This window comes from Balaenoptera physalus (genome assembly GCF_965194825.1).
Source record: "Balaenoptera physalus genome assembly, chromosome: 2".
Lineage (NCBI taxonomy): Eukaryota > Metazoa > Chordata > Mammalia > Artiodactyla > Balaenopteridae > Balaenoptera > Balaenoptera physalus.
The window spans coordinates 174890052-174911033 of record NC_138883.1 but is presented as its reverse complement, the minus strand read 5'-3'; the positions used below and the strand labels follow the sequence as shown (position 1 = coordinate 174911033).

Here is a 20982-nt window from a genome sequence, read left to right as displayed (position 1 = left end):
TGGGAAGGGGGACCTCACGATAGACACGCTGTAACTCAGTCAGACGTCTGTCTCTGTCACCAGCCACCTCGTCCATCTATCACGACGGAGAAACCTTAGCAGGACTTAATTTTCACAGTATTTCCACAGACTGCACCGTCCCCTTGGTAACTTTTTTGAGACTTCACACTCTATGTCATTGTTTTCTTCTCCCCATCCCCTACTTTTTTTTTAATCTCCTTTAATCTGGGATTAGTGTTATACATAAAAGAACCAAGCATTCATCTTTACTTCACCATAGGTGGTGAGAACATCGTTTCTTTTTATTCATTTTTCAAAGTGGCAGGTAAGGAAAATGCTAGCCGTGTAATTAAAGATAAACATTTAAAAGACTTAAATAGATTTGAATTCCTACGAGGCGGGGCCCTGTGAGGCTTTTCAGAAGGGCTAATTTCTGACAGTCGCAGATAAGGGAGGCAAGCTCATCTTTTTTGTTTCAGGGAGGTGATTTTAGAAAGAGCTGTATGGAATTTTTAAGGGAGGGGAGCCCACTAGTCTCAAAGTATTTGGGCAGAATTTGTCATCTTGGGTCCTTTTCCCCTGGGAGGAGGGGTGAGGGGGGAACTATAGCTTCCTTCCTTCCTTCTTCCTTCCTTCCTTCCTTCGTTCCTTCGTTCCTTCCTTCCTTCCTTCCCCTCTTTCTTTCGTTCTTCCTTTCTTTTTTTTAATAATGAAGGGTTATATGCTTGAAGAAAACTAATACGGGGCCAGTGTCTTCTCTGGATGATCCTCGTAAGGCAAAGGTAGGGTAGAGATGAAGAGACAGGAGTAATAGGACTGGGAGGCTGAGAGGAATGTGGTGAAAATGGCTAAAGAACAAAAAACAAACCCAAAAATCAACTAGAAGTTTCTTCGGAGCCCAAGCCCCGGGACGGATGTTTGCTCTGGCAAATGCTGATTAGGTAACTTAACACATCAGTGTTCAAATATGGGGGTGGGGTGAGGGTGGGGTGCATGACCACTCAAGGAGTCTCAGCAGGAATGTCCTTTCCTGTAAGATTATGCTAAGGGTAGGTACTCAGTGCTCTGTGGTGACCTAAATGGGAAGGAAATCCAAAAGAGAGGGGATATAGGTATACATAGAGCTGATTCACTTTGCTGTGCAGCAGAAACTAACACAACATTGTAAAGCAACTAGACTCCAATAAAAATTAATTTAAAAAAAAAAAGATTATGCTAAGGGTAGGATGACCAGATAGAAGCTGTTGTTCAAATTAGTACACTTGTGAGTCTGAAAGGGGGCGTTATTAATAAGTAAGCATAAACCAAGACCATCCTACGCAAACTAGGACGCAAATTACCCTGACTAGGGGTCACTTCCCTGGGCCAATTCTTTCTTTACTCATGTGGTACCCACAGTATCAAAAATGATGAAAATCACAACTAATATTACTTAGCACAGTGCCTGGCATTTAGTTAAACTAAGTGTAAACCATCTTACTTTCCCCTGAGCAACTCTACCAAGAGGTAGATGCAAACACTTAAAAATTACAAGGAGGGACTTCCCTGGCGGTCCAGTGGTTAAGACTCCATGCTTCCACTGCAGGGGGCACAGGTTCGATCCCTGGTCAGGGACCTAAGATCCCAGGTGCTGCGTGGCTCCCCCCCCGCAAAAAAAACACAAAAAACAAGGAATGCCTACCACATCATTCCTGGAGGAGAGGGAATCCTAGTAATACAGGAAATTGGGACTTAAGTCTAGGAACTTCTTACTCAAAGGAAATTTCCCCCCAGAACACACATTGGGCCATTAAAACTCTATTGCTTCCAGGCAATACCCTCCCTCTTGCATTTATTTGACTTTATCCCTCTTCCTCAACTCTGCTCACATTGTGTGACCTGTAGGAAGGTTTTCATGACCACAGCACTTCATTCTCATTGCTCTAGGTTTTGAAAGCTGATCAGAGACTAGCATCATTTTACCACATGACTCACGTGTGTTAATTTCACCTCCCAATGAACAGCTAAGGATTTTCCTTTATTTTGTGTCTAACATCACTCCCCCAAAGCACAAGTCTTTAATATATAGATTTAGGTATCACATATAGGTATAGATATACACACAGAAAAGCAGGGTAGTTTCCCATGCTGGAACTAAATGAACTTGTCCCATTTCTCTGCATCTTGCTAATGGAAGATGCGGCCGTTATATCCTGGATGTTGCCCTACACTTCAACCCCCGTAGTGGAGTTTGTGCCACGTATATGCTGCACATGCCAAAATGCAGTTTTCATTTTAGTCAAAGTTTTTTTAATTTTAGGAGGTCTATTTGTTAGAACTGAAATCACACAGGGACATGGACCCAGCTGGATTCATTTTATGAAAAGACCTAGCATCATTTTGTCTACAAATTATTTTATTATATAACATCTATTTATGAATTTTAAAAATAACTTAATTGAAAAGAAGCGAGGTCTGTCTAAAATGGCCAAATTAAGAGCTACGCTTCAAGCATAAAGTTGAATTTCTCAAGTTAACCTAACCTTGATTTTGTGGGAATTTGACCAATAAGATCAAAAAATATTTAACCAAAACATATATTGTCATAAAATTTAGAGAATTGTTTAGATATCAAATAAGCAAGACACCAAAAGAGTTTTCCAAAGATTTATTGAAGCAGAAACAAGTTGGTCAGATACTTGATGGAAAAAAGCAGTTTTAATGGTATTCAAAAATACTTTTTAAAAAGTATTCTAGCACAAGGCGTCTTCGGTAAACTAGATTATGTTGTAAACTTTTTTTCTAAATCTTTTACGAGTGTTGGTTCTCAAGAACTAGAGCTTATTCCTATTTGAAATCTATCTTGCACTCCTGAAAAAACTGCAGAAAGGCACTTGAAAGCTGTTTCTTTAAGATACGGATTTCTTTTTTATTCTCACTGGTAGTATTTTGCCGCATGGAGTACGTGCAGTTTTTATTCCAGATCATCGTGATGCTGGGAAGTTTCATTGATAACCTGTTAAGAAAAACAGAACTCAAATCAAATATACTACTACATACTAACGATTAAATTACCCCATAAAGCATGTCAAAGAAAAATCCTAGGAAAGGCATATAATTTATTGTAAAAGTTGGAAGATTACGTTGGTTCTGCGTGACCAAGGGTCACAGCGAGCAGGGACAGATACATATGTAAGACACACTTCACTGGTAGGCAAAATATGTATCTGATAGAATGTTATGACTTAAAAAAATAAACTTAAAAAATACTGTATTTATGAAGAATGCTGTAATAATCAGCAAAGTTTAAAAGCAATGAAAACGTATTAAAATGTACAGCAAGTACATTTTATGTGCAAGGGAAGATTACATGAAGATTACGATACATTTTGACCATTTCTTTCCTGGCATAGAGAGGTAATGAGAAACTACTTGATCATATGGCATGTCCTTGTATTACATCATGACAGGGTCTAGGAGTGTCCAGGGGAGGCCATATGTCCAGGATCAAAACATTCCTGCTATTGAGGCAGTCTAATGAAACTAGTTTAGGAAGTTAACTTAAGGAAGCGGTACTCCTGTTTCCAATCAAGCACCAAAGGAAATCACTAATTTTAGACAAAGGCAGACTACTCTCCCACCTTCACATCTAGGAGCCAAATAATTAGATGGCTGTGTGTAGTGCTGGAAGAAGAGACCTATTCTCTTTTTAGGAGGCGTGAGTGAAACTGAAACCTCCCAAATTAGCTAGCTATATCTGAGATAGACTTATTGATCTAAAATTTTATCCATGCCTGTCTGAAATTACTCGCATTTCGATATAAAGTTACCAACCTGTCCATCTCTGGTTTCAACCGTCTTAATCAGAAGCGTCCTTTTTGAATGGGTGTCAACCAGAGGGAGTGAATCCAGATTGGTTTCTGAATAACGAAAACAGGTCCAAAATGAGTAAAAGTGAAATTTTTAAAACGACAAAGAGACAATTTTGTCCAAAGAATTATGATTTTTTTGTTCATGATTGTTTAAAGCACTATTCCCCAAATAATTCTAAAGACTATCACCTGTTTTAAAACCCAGAGGCTAACAACACTGTAGCATCAGGCTGAGATGGACGACTTTAGTGTATGCTCCAACAGGAGGGGAAAAAAATGGAATTTCACTTTAACTGGACGTAGAAAATGTAAGACAGTACTTGTTTGAAAATTATGCCTATCTTAAGAGAATTCTCTCTTGTATGGCATTTTTCAAGTATCATTTTAAAAATGAGTGCTTTATAAACAGAATGGTTACAAGCTGCTAAAATTTTTCATAGGGACTTCCCTGGCGGTCCAGTGGTTAGGACTCCGTGCTTCCACTGCAGGGGGCCTGGGTCTGATCCCTGGTGGGGGAACTAAGATCCCACATGCCGCGCAGTGCAGCCGAAAAAATAAAATAAAATACTTCATGAAGGACAATCAAATACTTACCCCTCAGGTTCAGGGAAGAAAAGTTTGGAAGAGGCAGAGCAATCCTAGAAAGAGGTGAAGAAAAACAGTAAATTTTTTGGAAAACAACAAGGAATACATTTATACACTTCTCATTTTCATCAAATAAGAAGATTTACAATACACAGATGAGGGACTCGCTTCAGAAGCATTTACCTATGATCGGTCTCATTAGTACATTTAAATATTTTACTCCAAGCATTTTCTCCAAGGGGCTGGAGGTGTGACAGAGTGACTCTTGGTTTTCACAGAATCAATCGTAGGTTGAAATCCCAGCTCAGATATTGATTAACTGACTAGGACAAGGAACTCACATCTCCAGATCTGAACTGAAGGTTCCTCATCTGTAAAAAGTGGTAAATAGCTACCTTGAAGAAAGGCTCTGAAGATGAAATGAGATGATGCATGGAAAGCAAGGGGCGTGATACCTCACCCAGGGCAGCTTGGCATTCACTCCCACGAGCCCCCGTTCCCTACCTGCTCTCCTCTCCTTCCAGCAGCTTCCTGTAGGTGGCAATCTCGATGTCCAGAGCCATCTTAACATTCAGCAGATCCTGGTATTCACGCAGGTGACGGGCCATCTCTTCCTTCATGTTCTGAATCTCATCCTGCAGGCGGCCAATAGTGTCTTGGTAATTAGCAGCTTCTACGGAAAAGTTCTCTTCCATTTCACGCATCTGGCGTTCCAGAGACTCGTTCTGCAGGAGAGATGAGAAAGGCCGCCGGTGTTATTTCCCAGAAACAAACAAGCAGAGCTATCCCCCCAACCATTTCCAGACCGTTTGCAATCATTTCCCCTAGCAGCAAATGGGGAACGCTCCCATTTTCAGCGGAAAATACAAGTACCAAGTCCCCTTCCTAGTGGAAGCAATAATATAGGTAAACTAAAACCTTGGGATCTCCAAGTTCTTTTTGAATCTGTCTTGACGACTCATTGTCTTTGGACTAAAATGTAAATTTTTCTCCCTTTGAACAAAGTTTTCTCCCGAAAGCACCCCGAGCTTGGCCACCTGAAGTGGGTCCAAGCTGGTGACCGGCCCTCTCTCCTTGCACTGTGATACTCACGGTCCCTTTGAGGGCGTCCACCTCGCAGGTGAGGGACTGCACCTGCCGACGGTACTCGTTCGACTCCTGCTTGGCCTGGCGCAGGGCATCGTTGTTGCGGTTAGCCGCCTCGGAGAGGTCAGCGAACTGTCAGGGAGGAAGCAGAAACCTGGGTCACCCACGTGCCTTGTCCACACGTCCTCTGAGGTTCTACCTGGCCTGGATGACGGACACGGCTTAAAGATGGCAAACAAGACAGATACGAAAATAAGGCAGGATACCAACCAACTTTTACGCTCAAAGCTCAAATCGCAACGTGTCCCAGGATACGCCTAATTTGTTTTGAAAACCAAAGGAAATGAGGTGGAAGGCCAATGTGGAGATTTCCAAGTAGAAATTCCCTCTGTCTCCCTCGTTTTCAAAGGGTGGAGGTCAAGGGCAAGGGGGTAACCTGCAAGGAGGGTGACAGCGGGGCAGTGGCAAGGGCGTCTGCTATTCTAACGGAGGGGCTGTGAGTCGTGGGGAGGGTGCAGCAAGAGATAAAACTCGCGCAGGAGGAAAAGCCAGCTAAACTTGGCAGCGAAAAGGTACTTAGGAATCACTGCAGGCAGGTAGAGCGTTTTCAGAAAAGAACGCTTTTCTTCCGTCCTGGCCACACTCGCTCGTTTCGCACCTTGGACTTGTACCATTCCTCAGCCTCCTGGAGGTTCTTGGCGGCCACGCTCTCGTACTGCTGGCGGACGTCACGCAGGGCAGCCGTGAGGTCGGGCTTGGAAACATCCATATCGATTTGGACGTGCTGTTCTTGAATCTGGGCCTGCAGCTCCTGGATTTCCTGAGGAGAGAAAAGACAGAAGGTCAGCTGTGCCGAGTACAGGGGGCGGGGGCAGCTTCACCCACGATGGTTCACAAACTGTGACTGCTCTCACCTCATCATGGAGTTTCTTCAAAAAGGCAATCTCTTCTTGCAAGGACTCCACTTTCCGCTCCAGGTCCAGACGTGCCAACGAAGCGTTGTCCACATCCTGTTTCGAAAAGAGGAAAGACAGCGCCTGAAGGAGGATGCTGAAGTCTGCGGCCTACCCCAGGTGTTCATTTCCAGTGAACTATAGGAACTTATGGCTCTTTATTATACAGACGGGCATTGACGGATTTTATAACCTTCGAGTAAGTTTGTCAATCACCCAGTGCTACAACATACTCTGTTTTCTTTTCTTCATTAACCAATTTGAAATGTGGTCCGCTGAGTGGTACTCAAGGTGACCAGTAGACAATTTTAAAATAAATAAATAAGTGTATGCCAACATGGCAGGCTGCAGTCAATCAATTATTATTGAATCCACATTATATCAGTGAAGTTTCTATTACTTTTTTAAATCTAGAAAATCAATGCCACAGCATTTTGGGGGGTTCACATCATGGCATAGTAGGATAATGGGAGTTGGTCAGGTTTCACAACTTCGTGTGTACATGAGAACGTGCAGAACAAATTAGTGCTCCAGAAGTTTCAGCAGATAGTACATAAGCTCTTTCCCCGCCCCCCCGACTCAAATCTTTTGAAATTTATCCTTGGGATCCCAAGCAAGTCATCTGGCATTCAAGTTACAAGGCTAGATTTATACTCCAGTTCAGGATGTGCCCTGGCAAGAACGTAGTTCAGGCAAATAAGGAACAAGAAGTGTAACCCTGAACTGTATTTGCTTTGCTTTCTCTGGTAGATTTTTCCCCGGAACTCCCCTACCTCATCCCACAAGGGTGTGTCCACATCTTTTTCACTTACAACTGTGTCAGTTTGGTTCCTTAGCTTGTTTCAGAATGACTGATCAAAATGCATACGGGGTTAACTGTATGTAAAATTTTTGCTGCTCTGGTCAACTTCTCTGTTTCCACCATTTGTAAACTGCTACATCCCAAAGACTTAATTTCCCCTTAAGGGAATGTCATGAGGATTTTTATACCTCTTATCTTGTAATCAATTATATTTGGAGTACAGTTTATAGCCTTACAGTCTTAAAATATTGACATGCTTCTATCAACTTCATGGAAAAATGAATGAGGAATAAGTGATAAAAAAAGATCAGGCTTGGGGAAAAAATTTCATTTTTGCTTGCTGTTAAACCCTACAAAAGATATACAAGATGATTTACTACTCTCTATAAAAAAGTTCAATGTGTCATTCTACTTCTTCGAAGAGAATATGAGGGGTTTTACCTCATCCCTAAATAGGGACAATTTATACTAATATTGTTTTATATGAGGTTACTACTGGGGGTAGAAAACATTACAGACATGATGATCAGAAATGGTCCATGACTGAAATAAACTACTCATTGCTGTGTTTAATTTGGTAAATGTCTGCTTCAAAATGTTATTCTAGACTGTTCGTCTGAAGGAGCTTTTATAGCCATCCCAGTAAGTGCTCAGGAGAATGCAACTATGCTGGCGACTCTTCCTGCTTTGGGATTCCAATTTTAAGTTAAAAATCATTTAAGGCCATCTATCTTTGGAGCAAGAAAACCTTTTACTTAAAATCCCATTCTTCATTTTCAGGTTTATGCCTATGGAGAGAACATGCTAAAGAATGCAAAGGTTCAAAAAACAAAGGCCTTTCCACATGTGAGGTATGACTGTAGCTTTAAGAACCCTTCACATCACATACTTGGGAGTCTGGGCCAGATATTAGATAACGGATGTTAGCAAATACTTGTGTCCAATTAGAACGGTGCTTGCATCATTACATAGTCAGTAAGAATGCAGCCTGTTGCAAAGCGTCTCTGGGAACACAAAGACTTCTATTCTTTCCGGCCAGAATGGCCCCACTTGCCAGGATGTCTGTATCTACATTCCATAGTGAAGCCTGTAGAAACCATTAATACCTTTCAGCCAAGGGGACAGATGGCTCCTTTTCACCCTTATTAGGTCACAAAATAGTTGTGCATAGGGATACTTCTATCTAACCTTAGGGCCACAGTAGAACTTGCAGCGAAGAAAAGAAACTTGCTGGCTTAAGTCCAGTTAAACTAAGTTTCTTATCCTCCAATACATTTTACATTTGAAACTACAGGGCAGAACTGCGCTTTTGGCGGCCTTGTAAAAGGTAGCCAACTTGACTTTGGCAAACCGCCATCTAAATCAAACTGTAACTGTTCGAGATCAGAATATCAACGTGTTGCAAAAATGAAACGAAAATAAATGATTTCTTGGGAAAAAAATCTTGAAACAAAGTAAAAAGTTAAAGACTTCCCTTTATGTCCTAGGGAACGGTTTGATCATTGAAGGGTTTTTGTCCGGAGCAGCTCCGAACTGTGGTCTTTCTGCCACTAGGGGGCTTGGAGCGCAGACGTGAAGTTTGGCACGACGTATATACTTGGGTTAAAGTAACTTTTAGAATTGCCCGTGGGGCGCGTGGGTGGGTGGCGTCCGGTGGCTGCGAGTGGGAACAGAATCTACAAACCTGTCTGAAAGACTGCAAGGTGCTCTCGGCTTCCTCCCTCTGAAGCATCTCCTCCTGCAACCTGAAACAGGCGCGCGTTAACCACAGGGGCACGGGGAAACCGCCAGGGGCGGGGCGACCACACCCAAACACCCCGCCTCGGCCGCCAGACCAGCGCTGCTGCGCCACCTCCGCGGGCACCCAGCGACCGCGGCTTTTAGGGCTGCTGCTGCCCTCGGCTAGTTTTAGCGGGGCCTTGGCCACCGCGAAGAAAGGCAATCACGGTCGCCACCACGACCTGCGAGACGACCGCCACCACCCCGCCCCGGAGGAGACTCTGCAGTCCCTTTGTCTCGCTCCCTGCACGGCCCCGGGGCTGGCAGCCCGCCGGGGGTGGGGGGGGGTGTGGGGGAGTGGGGCGTGGGGGAGTGGGGCAGGAAACTTTCTCAAAGTTTGGGGAAATCGCATGCACCGTTTGCAAGGGCCTTCGAGGACAGACAAAGCGGTAGTTTTAAGAAATCTGAAACTTGAGACAGGCGTTCTTGGGCAAATGAGTGGGGCTAGAGGGGAAATGCTAACTTGAAAGATCTGGGTTCAGGGCGGGGCTGCGCCGCAGCAGTCACAGCCCGGCTCCCCCGCTGTCCCCCGGGCAGCCGCCGCCCGGGCCACATCCCCAAGGGCGTGGCGGCTCCGCTCCCCCTCTCCTTCCCTCCCGCGGCCCCGCCTGGGCGCCTCCTTACTTCTCCCGGAGACGCATGATGTCCTCGGACAGGTTGTCGCGCTCCACCTCGACGCGGGCTTTGTCGTTGGTGAGCTGGTCCACCTGTCGGCGCAGCTCTCGCATCTCCTCCTCGTAGAGGTCCCCCAGGCGCGACTTGCCCTGGCCCTTGAGCTGCTCGAGCTCGGCCAGAAGGATCTTGTTCTGCTGCTCCAGGAAGCGCACCTTGTCGATGTAGTTGGCGAAGCGGTCGTTCAGCTCCTGCAGCTCCACCTTCTCGTTGGTGCGGGTGTTCTTGAACTCGGTGTTGATGGCGTCGGCCAGCGAGAAGTCCACCGAGTCCTGCAGCAGGCGCACGCCGGGCACACTGCTCCGCAGGCGCACGGCCGCGGAGCGCGTGGCGTACACGCCGCCCGGGGACGAGGCGTAGAGGCTGCGGCTGGTGCCGGGGCGCAGCGCGCTGCCCAGGCTGTAGGTGCGAGTGGCCGTGGTCACGTAGCTCCGGCTGGAGCTCGGCCGGCTCGCGGTGCCGGGGCCGCCGAACATCCTGCGGTAGGAGGACGAGGACACGGACCTGCTGGACATGACTGCAGAGAGCGGCGGTGGGCTGGGCGGCTGCGGTGGCGCGGGCTGGCTCCGGGAGGAGAGGCGCGCGAGGGCGCGGTGGGTGTGGGCAAAGGGAGCGCTGCTGCGTCTCTGGCGCGGGGACCCCGGAGCGAGAGTGGCAGAGGACGGGACCCCGCCGAGGGCGCAGTTTTTATAAGCCGGTTAGGAAGAAGGGTCCCCTCCCACTGCCATCCCGGAGACAGAGTGCGCCAACCAATGGGGAAGGCTGGGCGGGGGGTTAGGGCGGGGGCGCCCTGGAGCCTTCCTCCTCCCCCGTCCTCCGCCCTGGGGACTGGGTACAGTCTCGGTTACTTCTTGGCTGGGCTGGGACTTTCGGGGGCTTTCCTGATGGTAGCCCGAGCTCTGCTCACCTCTGGGTGCTGAAAAAGGCGGGGTCGCTCAGTGGTGGGGGGACCCGCCCGGGACTGGACCGGAGGGGTCCCGGGCACCGAGCCAGAGCGGCGCGGGAGGGGCGCGCAGCAACGGGGCTGCGGTCCGCAGGGAGCGGGTGGGTGGGGAGACCCGCGGGCCAAGGGGCAGGAAGAGGGGGAGTGCGGGTTCCAGCAGATCGGAAGGCGTGGACAAAGAAACAAAGAGGGTCTGGGATTGGAGCGCGAGGTGGGAGCGCGCACAGCCCGGGACGCAGGGCTCGAGCCCCCCGAGCAGCCTTGCGCATCGCCTGCTGCGGAAGGGGCATCGGTCGGGCCCCATCTCTCTTCGCCCTCTAGTCTTGGAGAGTCCTCTTCGGGGACCTGACGGGCTGGGTCCGGCTTTGGACGGCGGGAACTGCGAGGAAAGCCCGGGGGAGATGGGTGGGGTCGCTGAGTCACTGGCGGCGAGTCACTGTTCCGGGCCGTCCCGCCGAGGTCGAGGGCTGCGAGCGGTTCAGGGAAACCGTTAGACGAGATTGACCCAAGTCTCCCCGGGTGCGCGCGCGCGCGCGCGCGCACGGTTGGATGGAAGTTTTACGCAACTTCGAGCTGGGCCTGCGCTTTCTTGTGTGCAGTTCGCCTGCGTGGAGACTAGAGCGCCCGTAAATTCTTAAGAACTCGCCAAAGCCTGATTTTGCTCCAATGTGCAGACTTCTCTTTAGTAAGAAACTTCGGCCCGGGCTCTATAACCGCCAAACGCGGGTCTGCGGCGTTACAAACGCCCTCCGGGAAGGTTCTTCTTGCAAAGTTCCCTCCCACCCTTCCCTCCGGTCTCCTCTCGGCCTACCCCTGCCCCCACAAAACCACACCCGGCTTTTAACATGATCTGGAAGTTTTGGGTGAAAGAGGAAACTCAGCGTCCGCAGTTGCAAAATCAAATTGATCACTGGTTTTTCTGCTGTAGCGGAAGTCATTAAAGGTATAATATGCATCAGTTATAGAATTAATTAGGTATTACTTTAAATGCTTAATTCGATGAATGAAAGGCAATTTTATACCTCAAATGATAGAATGTTTGAGGGAAGTAGATTTATATGTTCATTTTAGCTCAGCGATGGTGCTCACTGCAGGATTCTGGTGACTTGTCTGGGAAATGTCACTGGTCCCTTGGCCTATTTTCCAGAAGAATTCTTGCAGTTGGTCTCGGAGTGAGGGAGATAAAACTGTCTACAGAGCAAAAAACTTTTGGTCTAGGGCACCAAGGTAGTGTTCAGATTCTAACACCAAAACCTTCCAGGTAAATCACTCAACAGGGTTTTTGTTGCGATACTAGTAACATGCAGAACAGTGTGGTTACCCCCAAAGGGAGATGAAGAGAGCCAATCCAAGCCAGTCTTTTAGTCATATCTGTAGCAATTTAAAAATCAGAGGTTTGTGTTTCCTTTTGTATTTACAAGACCGAAGGAGTATTGAGAGGATTAGCCCCAAAACCACTGTAAAAATAAAAGCATCTTGATTCTATAGTGAATGGGGGTGGGAGGGTAGGGGGGAAGTAAAAATTCTTCCGTTTTTGTTTTGTGTTTTGGAAGGGGGGGTGCTGGAAGTTACCTGGCATTTAAGAAAAATAGTTTAGAACCAAATGAAGGGTTTATTCCAGCTTCTTTGTATAAGCCTCTTTTAGGCGATATTTTGTTTACTGCATTTCAGTTAGTTCTGGCAAATGGGGCTGCCAAGGTCGAAAACTGCAGGACCCCTTGCGGTACAGCTCCCCTGCTGTGGATTTCCTTAATTCTCTCCTTCCCTGGGAGGCTTCGGATCCCTCCCAAGCATTCCTGGGGCGTGGTGCCCTGGCAGACCAGCTTATGCTCCATGTTACCGTCTTGCTCTCAGAGCGCCCTTTATTCAAGCCACTGCTCAACAAATGTCACCATTGTGAGTTTGCCTGGAACCCTTAGGATGAGAAAAAGCCACCTCCCTCTGGGGGGAAGGGAGGATGGACCTTTCGCCCACCTAAAATGCTGATCCCAGGGCAACAAGCTGGTGCTGTCAGAGGACTCATGCTGACTGACTCACTACGGAAAATGAGGGCAAGGCTCTGGTGTGGTGTGGCAGGGTGCCCTGCTGGTGACCACAGCAAATTCCTCAGGCCTGTGGCGACTTCCTCTGGGATGGACACTGGCCCTCCTCATCATCTGGGGGTATCCCTCCTCCTTTCTAACCTGTCCCCGATCTGTATTCTCAGGACTGTGATATGTTCACTTGCTGCCCTTCCTAGTCAGCCTAGGCTGCTATAACAAAATACCATAGACTGGGGGGCTTAAGCAACAAATATTTATTTCTCCCAGCTCTTGAGGCAGGAAGTCCAAGATCAAGGTGCCAGCCGATTTGGTGTCTGATGAGGGTCTGCTTGCTGGTTTGCAGATGGCCATCTTCTTGCTGTGTCCGCACGTGGCAGAAAGAGTGCACGTTCTGGTCTCTTCTTATAAGGACGCTAATCCCATCTTAGGGGCCCCACCCTCATGACCTCATCTAAACCTAATTACCTTCCTAAGACCCCACCTCCGAATAGCCGCACATTGGAGATTACGGCTACAACATATAAATTGTAGGGGTCACAAATATTCAATCCGTAATACTTGCCATACACCACGTGCACACACACACACACACACGCACGCACAGACACAGTATCCGATGCATCCTTCCTATTAGAAATTGCCATAGCTTGGGGTGGATTGTAGAGTGCAGAAAAGTGAAGGTTACAAAAACACTATTACTCATTCATATAGAATGCATGAGACTTTGGAAAGAATTCATTTCATTCTGAGATAAATTATACACCAACCAGGACAGTGCCTTAACCAAGGAGGGCTAGTCATCAATGAAGGAAATATATGTCTGAGCTAACATCCTTGAGCATGATAACTAATCCTGCTCTATCTGTGCCCCCATGTTCTTAGCTACCTTTTGGAAGTAAACAGTACGTAGACATAGCTTTCTCGCTTTTCATATTTATTTTTTTGATTGATGTGAAAACCTATTTCCAGGGTGTTTTCGAATGCTGGACCCTGAAGCATCTTCAAACACTGCCTGCTGCAAGTTGTATATAAATAAGGACACAGTGGTACAATGTGTAGGCCAGGCGTAAACATTACCAAATCTAAAGTACTAACAGTGATTTTGGAATTTGCAAGCTGTGGTGATGTCAGTTGAATCAGGCGATTTGAACTGACGGACCAGCCAGCCATGCGGAGAGGAGCTTAGTGGCCTGTGGAGGCTTTAGGAGAGCTGGCTGGCAGGAGGTCATGCCAAGAGGACAGCTTCTAGCTGGATCGCCTGGACGGAATGTCAACAATGAGAAGGTGGATAAAGTGAGAGGCTGAAAATCATGGCAAAATCTAAAGGGCATAGTATTAAAGGTAATAATAAGAATCAATAATATAAGTGCTTTAACTTCTGTGTCTACTGGAGGACAGGAAACTTATATGACCAGTCTGCCCATGGTCATATAAGTAGCAGTGGAGGCAGGAAGGGTGCAAGCATTTGAATGGAGCCCTTTCTGATTCCAAATGCACATTTCTTTTCTCTTTGTCTTGATAAAATTTTGCTTGCTATTAATCAGTTTAATTCACAAATATCATTTAGGGGTGTACTGTGTTTCAGGGGCTGCAGAGGGAGGACAACTGCCAGATCGTGTTGTGAAGGAGCAGATTCCTAAAGGAATTTGGGGATAGAATATCATGTTTTATGTTATTCAAATGATGGAACAGTGATTCATAATAGATAAGAAGGGAGTCTGGTTTTTACCTAACTCTAAATCCTTACTTCGAGAGTGAAATATTTTCACCTGGACTCCTTTCTGTCTCTTGAAAGGCATTATATCCAAGGTTGGACTTAGCTCATCTCACACCCTAAACCCCACCAACCACAGCAGCTTCCCCTTCAAAACTCCCCTGTCTATTTAAGGCAACATAGCAAACTAACAAGATTGGAAACTTTCGTCATCCTTGCCACCTCCTTACCCTTCGATGGCTCAGATCCCATGGGTGTCCTGTCCGTTGCTTTCTGCACCCACTCCTCTGTTATGTTGCTGTGACTCACATCCAAGCCACTTTGTACCTCATCCCAGCAGTACTGCAATTGGCTTCCCTTCTTCCAGGCTCTGCTTAACCCCACCAGTGTGTCTGACTTTGAACCAAAACCTCTTTTTCTTAACAACTGCATGCTTAAGACTCCCTAAAGATCCAAAGTGAATCACTCATTCCCTTGTGAGAAGGTAAGCTCCATGAGAGTAGAGACTTTTCTCTCTTTTGCTCACTGTCTTATCTCCAGTGCCTACAGAGAAGCCTGGCACATTTGTTGAATGTATGAATTAGTGCATGAGCAGTTCATAAAGGGAGGAGGGAGGGAGGGAAGAAAGAGGAGACTAATATTTACTAGCGTCTATTACGTTCAAGCGGTGTGCTAATCATTTTAAACATGATGTCCTCTAATCTTTACCGGGTATTATGATCCACAGCTTTTATTAACTGACTCAAAACACATGTATTGAATGTGTCCCATGTTCCAGGCATCCTGCTAGACAGCAGGGAACGTGAACAAGGCAGGTATAGTCCCTGTGGTCGTGGGACGTAGAGCTGAGTCCATGTGTGCGTATGTGTGGTACAGAGAGGCAATACTTAAGTAAAGGAACAAACCAAATAATTACAATTTGTAATAAAGGTGATGAAGGCAACAGAAATTTTGCTTCAGAGGAAGTTGAGGCTCATAGTTTGACAGTGGCCTTTGAAAGCTAGGCTAAGGATGTTCCCATCCATCCTGAGTTCCCACTGCTCCCCCCAAGACAGCAATTTCATTGGAGCCCTAAGTTCTTTTCTATCCCATGAATACACCACATTTCCCCCACCCTCACGTCTTTCCTCACATTCCATTCATTAGGCAGGGGAACTCGTTTTCTGCACCGCCTGCAACACTTAGTATACTCAGGTAAGTTAAGAAACTTTTCATGCCTCTGGGGAGCTCATAGCCTTGAAAAAATTAGGAACCACATGAAAGAGCTGTAATACATAGCAGAGTATGGTGAGGGAGTGCGCTGAAGGGTTTAGATGGAGAAATGATCATGTCCATTTGGGGGAGATCAGAAAATGTATTCAGAGAAGGTGGTATTTGAGGAATGAGTAGGATTTCTACAGCTTATCCTAGAGAAAGGATGCTCAAAATTGATGAAACAGTATAAGCAAAAATTGCGTATGTGTCCGACTTCTAGGGACATGTAGGTAATAGTAAGAATCCCAGTGTGGCTGATTATGGAGCAGTTGTAGGGGAGAAAGGGAATGGAAAGCTAATATGGGATCATGCGTTGGAGGACTAAATGCCAAGGAGAGGAGTTTATAATTAATGTGGTGGGCAGTGGGAATTCACTGTGATTTTTGACTAGGAGAAAGACATGCTTGTGGCCGTGTTTCAGGAAGATTGTTCTGGCCTGTTGTGGAGGATGAATTGGGGAGACCCATCTGAAAGCTGTTTGCAGTAGATCATGTGAATGGTAAAAGCCTGATCTTTAGGGAGTCTTAAGCATGCAGTTATTAAGAAAAAGAGGTTTTGATTCAAAGTCAGACACATTGGTGGGCGTAAACCGAGCCTGAAGTTGGAGAGAGGAGGAGCAAGTTGAGGGCTCTGAGCTTTCCGGACAGATTAAGAGAATGGAATCCTCATAGTTGGAAAACAGTTGTTTTTAGGTGGAAAATTAATCTGAGATGAAAGATAATTCACTCAGATCCATTTACCTGGAAGTATCTTCCCTTCTCTAGTCTATATAGAGCAAAACCTCATGAAGAAGGTGGGGTATAAACCCAAGGGGTCATGCAGTTTTACTCCTTACAGCATTCTAGTCTGTTCACATAAATTAATATGGATTGCTTTAGATTGTTCCATATGCGATTTGCGGGTGTTGGTCTGGTTTCCCCCAGTTGGTGCAAAATCAGGGGCTTTTTCAGTATCCTCTAAAACAGTTTTGAAAAGTTCAGAGACACGAAACACTTTCATGCCCATCATTTTTGTGTTTCAAAAAAAAAAATTCAGAGAAAAAGAAGCTTAAAGACAAACTTCTAGAATTTTCTTTGATACTTTTGTGGGGAAAGCAGATGATAGTTTCCCATAAAACTATATCTACTACAACAATATTATGGAATTTGAGCTTAATATAGATTAAATATACTTTTTTCATATCACAAATTATGAAAATTTGTTCTGAAACAATATTGTAATGTATTCATCTGTCATCTCTAGAGCTTTAGGAGATTAGACATATATATAATTTACCTTTTCATCAAAGTCTAAGGTACTGTCTCTGACTAAGGAAAGAGAAGGTGGTGATGATGTAGGAGGAAGAGGGAATATTAATTAATATACTGAGGGAAAAACCTAGTGCAAAAAAAAAAACAAGTCGAGTCCATGTTAGACAAAGACGTGAAGCTACATTGTCATTATTGGTTCACTAGATCCAAAAAGCAAGACAAAAGAAGTCCAGTTATAAAAACCAGACCTTATATGAAAGAGAGCTAAGTGATACCGTCACAGTTTAGTTACTTGCCTAGTGAGACCTTAAGAAAACAAGCAGGTTTTGCCCTGTGTCCTATAATGTTGTTTTTACCATTTTCAGGATAGAGAAGAAAGTCATGCCAGTGCCAGAAAATTTGCCAAGTGCTTTGGCATCCTGGGAATTTATTCAGCTTATTCTGAAGAGGTCATCAAGTTCCCAAGGGGCGGACTTTTTTTCAGAAGATATTTTGGTCATGGGTCTAATTATAATAACTTTGTTTAACAGCCTACTTTTCTTTGAAAGAACTGAAGAATTTTTTAAAAATAATTTTTGGTTTCTTAATGGTAACCTATGAAGTTGGGAAAGGGATATTGATTATCTTATAGCCATAATCTCTTTTCTGTATATTTGGGAAAAATAAAGGAACTCCATCCCACTTACCTCAAAACTGACTAATGAATTGACCAATCTTTCCAAAAATCTGGAGAAGCTTTAGCTCTGCTGTATCACTTTCATTTAGCCAGTGAAATGATGTTCTTCAGAATCTTGAATATTAAATTTAATTTTGACTGTATTTGATAAACTCAGAGTTTAAAATATACCCCATCAAACTTAGGTCTTTGTGTATGCTGACAAAGATCAAGGTGATTTGTAGGGGTTAGAGATGAAAATCAAAAACATTATGCTGAGGGGAAAAAAGTCCAATACAAAAGATGTGAAACTATGTTCTCCTAATTACAAAAAAAAAGACAAAGTGTTAGAAAAAAAAGTGAACTTATAAATCAAAGTAACCCTAAATGGAGCCATGTGGCAAATGAAAGGAAATATAAAATGGCATGAGGATAAAACTAAGCAAGGCAAAAGGATTAAGAAATTTCACTGGAATGAGAAGTAAGTTAAGAAAGACCATTCTGAGTTAACTGTAGCAGAATAAAGGGATTGGCAGCCCTCTCCATAATTCTGCTGCAATGGTTTCTAAAATATTGAGTAAGGCTTTGTGATTCTAATTAGCTAAGTACTAGAAATGTGCCTTCTAATGGAACTCATATGGCTATATGGAATAACTGCAAAAATATGAGGGGGTTTGAGCTTAATATAGATTAAATATACTTTTCATATCATAAATTATGAAAAACTGTTCCGAAACAAGATTGTAATTTATTTATCGGTCATCTCGAGAACTTTAGGAGGTTGGACATCTGTGCAGAGAATACAGTGCAGTGCTATTTGCATGTCTAATCAGGGTTTTCCTTGTGCTGACTTTGGGTTGGTTTTCACAGTCCTTGATTAGTGAACTCTAAACAATGATAATGATAACCAGGCATAACTTTGATGTTGTTCCTTAAATTAGAATGTGGCCCAGATAGGAAAGCTAATGGTAATCATAATGATAGCCTATGTATATTGAGTGCCTACTATTTGCCATGTGTTAACTTATTTAATCCTCACAACAGCCCTACTAGACATATGAAGAAACTGAGGCACAGAGCAGTTAAGTAACTTGCTCAAGCTCACACAGCCAGGAAGTGGCAGACCTGGGATTTGAACCCAGGACTTCTGGCTGTAGGTCCCACACTCCAAAGTTCACTGTAGTGCGGTATTTCCCATGCTGTGGGAAATACACATGTATTTTTTGTACTGCTGCTGGTGACATCCCCAGGTCTCTGGAATTCTAACCATGGTGTCTTGTCTATCTCTTTGGACTTTTTCCCCCCTGTTCTGATACAGCCACAAAACCCCTTAGGATTCAGAGAATATGGTGCCCTTAATGAATCATCAAGACGTCGATGGGCATTTTGGGGCTTTTCTGTGGAGATCTCATTTCTTAATTCTGACTCAGCCCACCAGAATGATTTGATGGTTATGACATATCATCCCTGCATGCAATGAAATGAATAACAATCCTTTACCCACACTTGCTAGTGGAAAAGAAAGAAACTGACCACATTTTTGGAACACATTGCCTCTATAAGTAAGAACAACTTCTCCCCATACTTACTCTCCATGAGTTTGAATTTTAGAGAGATTTGTTAACATTTGGAATACTAATATTACATAGTCCAAGAATAATGAGAGATGTGTGTGAAATGAGAGGTTTAGTGAACTATCCGACGACCAAGATTCTTGAGGCCAAACTCAAGCAATATTACTGATAACACATATGACCTTACTACCCAGTTTTAAACATTTCTTGCCCAATACTAATCTCATTGCCGTTTCATCTCAGATTTTTCCAAGAAATGCTCACTTGTCCCAGCTCTCTGTTAAAAGAGAGCATTGGTAAAGTGCTTCATATGAGTACAGGGCAAGAGCAACAAATATCACAGCCCCATTGTAGATAGAAGGAGAAAAGGATGCATGAAAACGTAACAGCCTGATGAAATCCCAACTCAGCAGCAGTGCCATTGCTTGATAGATTGGAATATTCTTTTTTTTTTTTTTTTTTAAATATAGGCTATAAGAAGAGAAAGTACTTTCTTTTTTTTTAAATTAATTTAGTAAGTGAAATAGGGAGCATTTTCTTTTTTCAAATTTTATTTATTTATTTATTTTTATTTTTGGCTGTGTTGGGTCTTCGTTTCTGTGCGAGGGCTTTCTCCAGTTGCGGCAAGCGGGGGCCACTCTTCATCGCGGTGCGCGGGCCTCTCACTATCGCGGCCTCTCCCGTTGCGGAGCACAGGCTCCAGATGCGCAGGCTCCAGATGCGCAGGCTCAGTAGTTGTGGCTCACGGGCCCAGTTGCTCCGCGGCACGCGGGATCCTCCCCGACCAGGGCTCGAACCCGCGTCCCCTAGCATTGGCAGGCAGACTCCCAACCACTGCGCCACCAGGGAAGCCCAGATTGGACTATTCTTAAGAGAACCAGTGACCCTGTTCAGTCAATGCATTTTGAGTCCTCCTGGGGGCCAGGCTCTCTTCTGGGCCCTGAGGACCCAGAATTGAATAAAGCACCTTCCTGGCACTCAGAGGGCCCCTAACTGACTCATCTCTTCTCTGTTAAATCCTTTTGTCTCTAAGTCTTGCATAATCATGCTGTCACATTGAGATCTAGTTCAGTAGTTTCATGATGTCCCCCTCAAGTCAGAGTGAAATAACAGCGACTCTTCCTCTGAAATCCATGGAAATGTCGAGTTTGCTGTTTCATTCTCCTTGATAAAATAGAGCATAATAACTAGTTGCTGGGTTACTACAGAAACCTCAGGCCCCAAACGGCAGCCGGGAAGAGCAGTTAGCAATTAAGGAAAGGAAATGATTAGTGGGTTTGAAACCCAACCCACTGCCCATGTACTTCTTAGCAGAATCAGGCATCTAGGTTACTTAGGCAACTTTTATCACTAAGGAAGTAGTTTTGGTGACTCATGCTCATACAGAATAATTTCTTTCCAAATCTGTGTATTCAGTGACCTTACCATTATCCTTATGTTTTTCCTTCTCTTAGCACTGGGACATAAAGACTACATCTGGATGGCTTTGGTTCATCACTTATTAGTGTTATCCTTCACTGGCTGGCCCATATTTTGAAATTTAATGGACTCATGGTGATCAGAGTAAAAGGGCAGTAGTTCCTGCAATATATTGCTATATTAAAGGTAGAACTAACAGCTTCTTTTCTAAGCAGAAATGTTGTATCTTGTAATAACGTTTCTTGTCAGTTATTTTTATTTATGGAACAGTGCTGTTTAAAATACTAGTCACACTTTTGATAAATAAACTAAAATACTGAAGTACTTTATAACATAACATAAAATGCCTTCATTTTCCCCAAAGAGATGCAAAATGGAATGAAAATCTCCCTGAGAGTTGTCC

General features: G+C 44.6%; 1 protein-coding gene and 1 long non-coding RNA gene across 2 annotated transcripts in view; both read right to left on the bottom strand.

Moving 5' to 3' along the window:
* LOC309656471 overlaps positions 1 to 20982 on the bottom strand; it is a 518263-nt gene that overhangs the window by 163196 nt on the left and 334085 nt on the right. The gene's annotated exons all lie outside the window — the stretch shown is intronic.
* On the bottom strand, positions 2633 to 10393 carry VIM (vimentin). The gene is made up of 9 exons (XM_082452905.1): positions 9681 to 10393; positions 8962 to 9022; positions 6437 to 6532; positions 6181 to 6342; positions 5529 to 5654; positions 4941 to 5161; positions 4446 to 4489; positions 3814 to 3899; positions 2633 to 2995 (listed from the first exon to the last, which is right to left on the bottom strand). The coding sequence occupies exons 1-9, from the start codon at positions 10241 to 10243 to the stop codon at positions 2954 to 2956; spliced, it is 1401 nt and encodes a 466-aa protein (XP_082309031.1). The 5' UTR covers positions 10244 to 10393; the 3' UTR covers positions 2633 to 2953.

What these genes read in the sequence shown, in the direction of transcription:
- VIM (XM_082452905.1), bottom strand. Translation starts at nt 10,243, where the DNA reads ATGTCCAGCAGGTCCGTGTCCTCGTCCTCCTACCGCAGGATGTTCGGC. An exon ending in ATCATGCGTCTCCGGGAGAA is followed by an intron (nt 9,023 to 9,680) that starts GTAAGGAGGCGC and finishes CGCCTGTTTCAG; the next exon opens with GTTGCAGGAGGAGATGCTTC. An exon ending in AGGAATGGTACAAGTCCAAG is followed by an intron (nt 5,655 to 6,180) that starts GTGCGAAACGAG and finishes CCTCCCTGACAG; the next exon opens with TTCGCTGACCTCTCCGAGGC.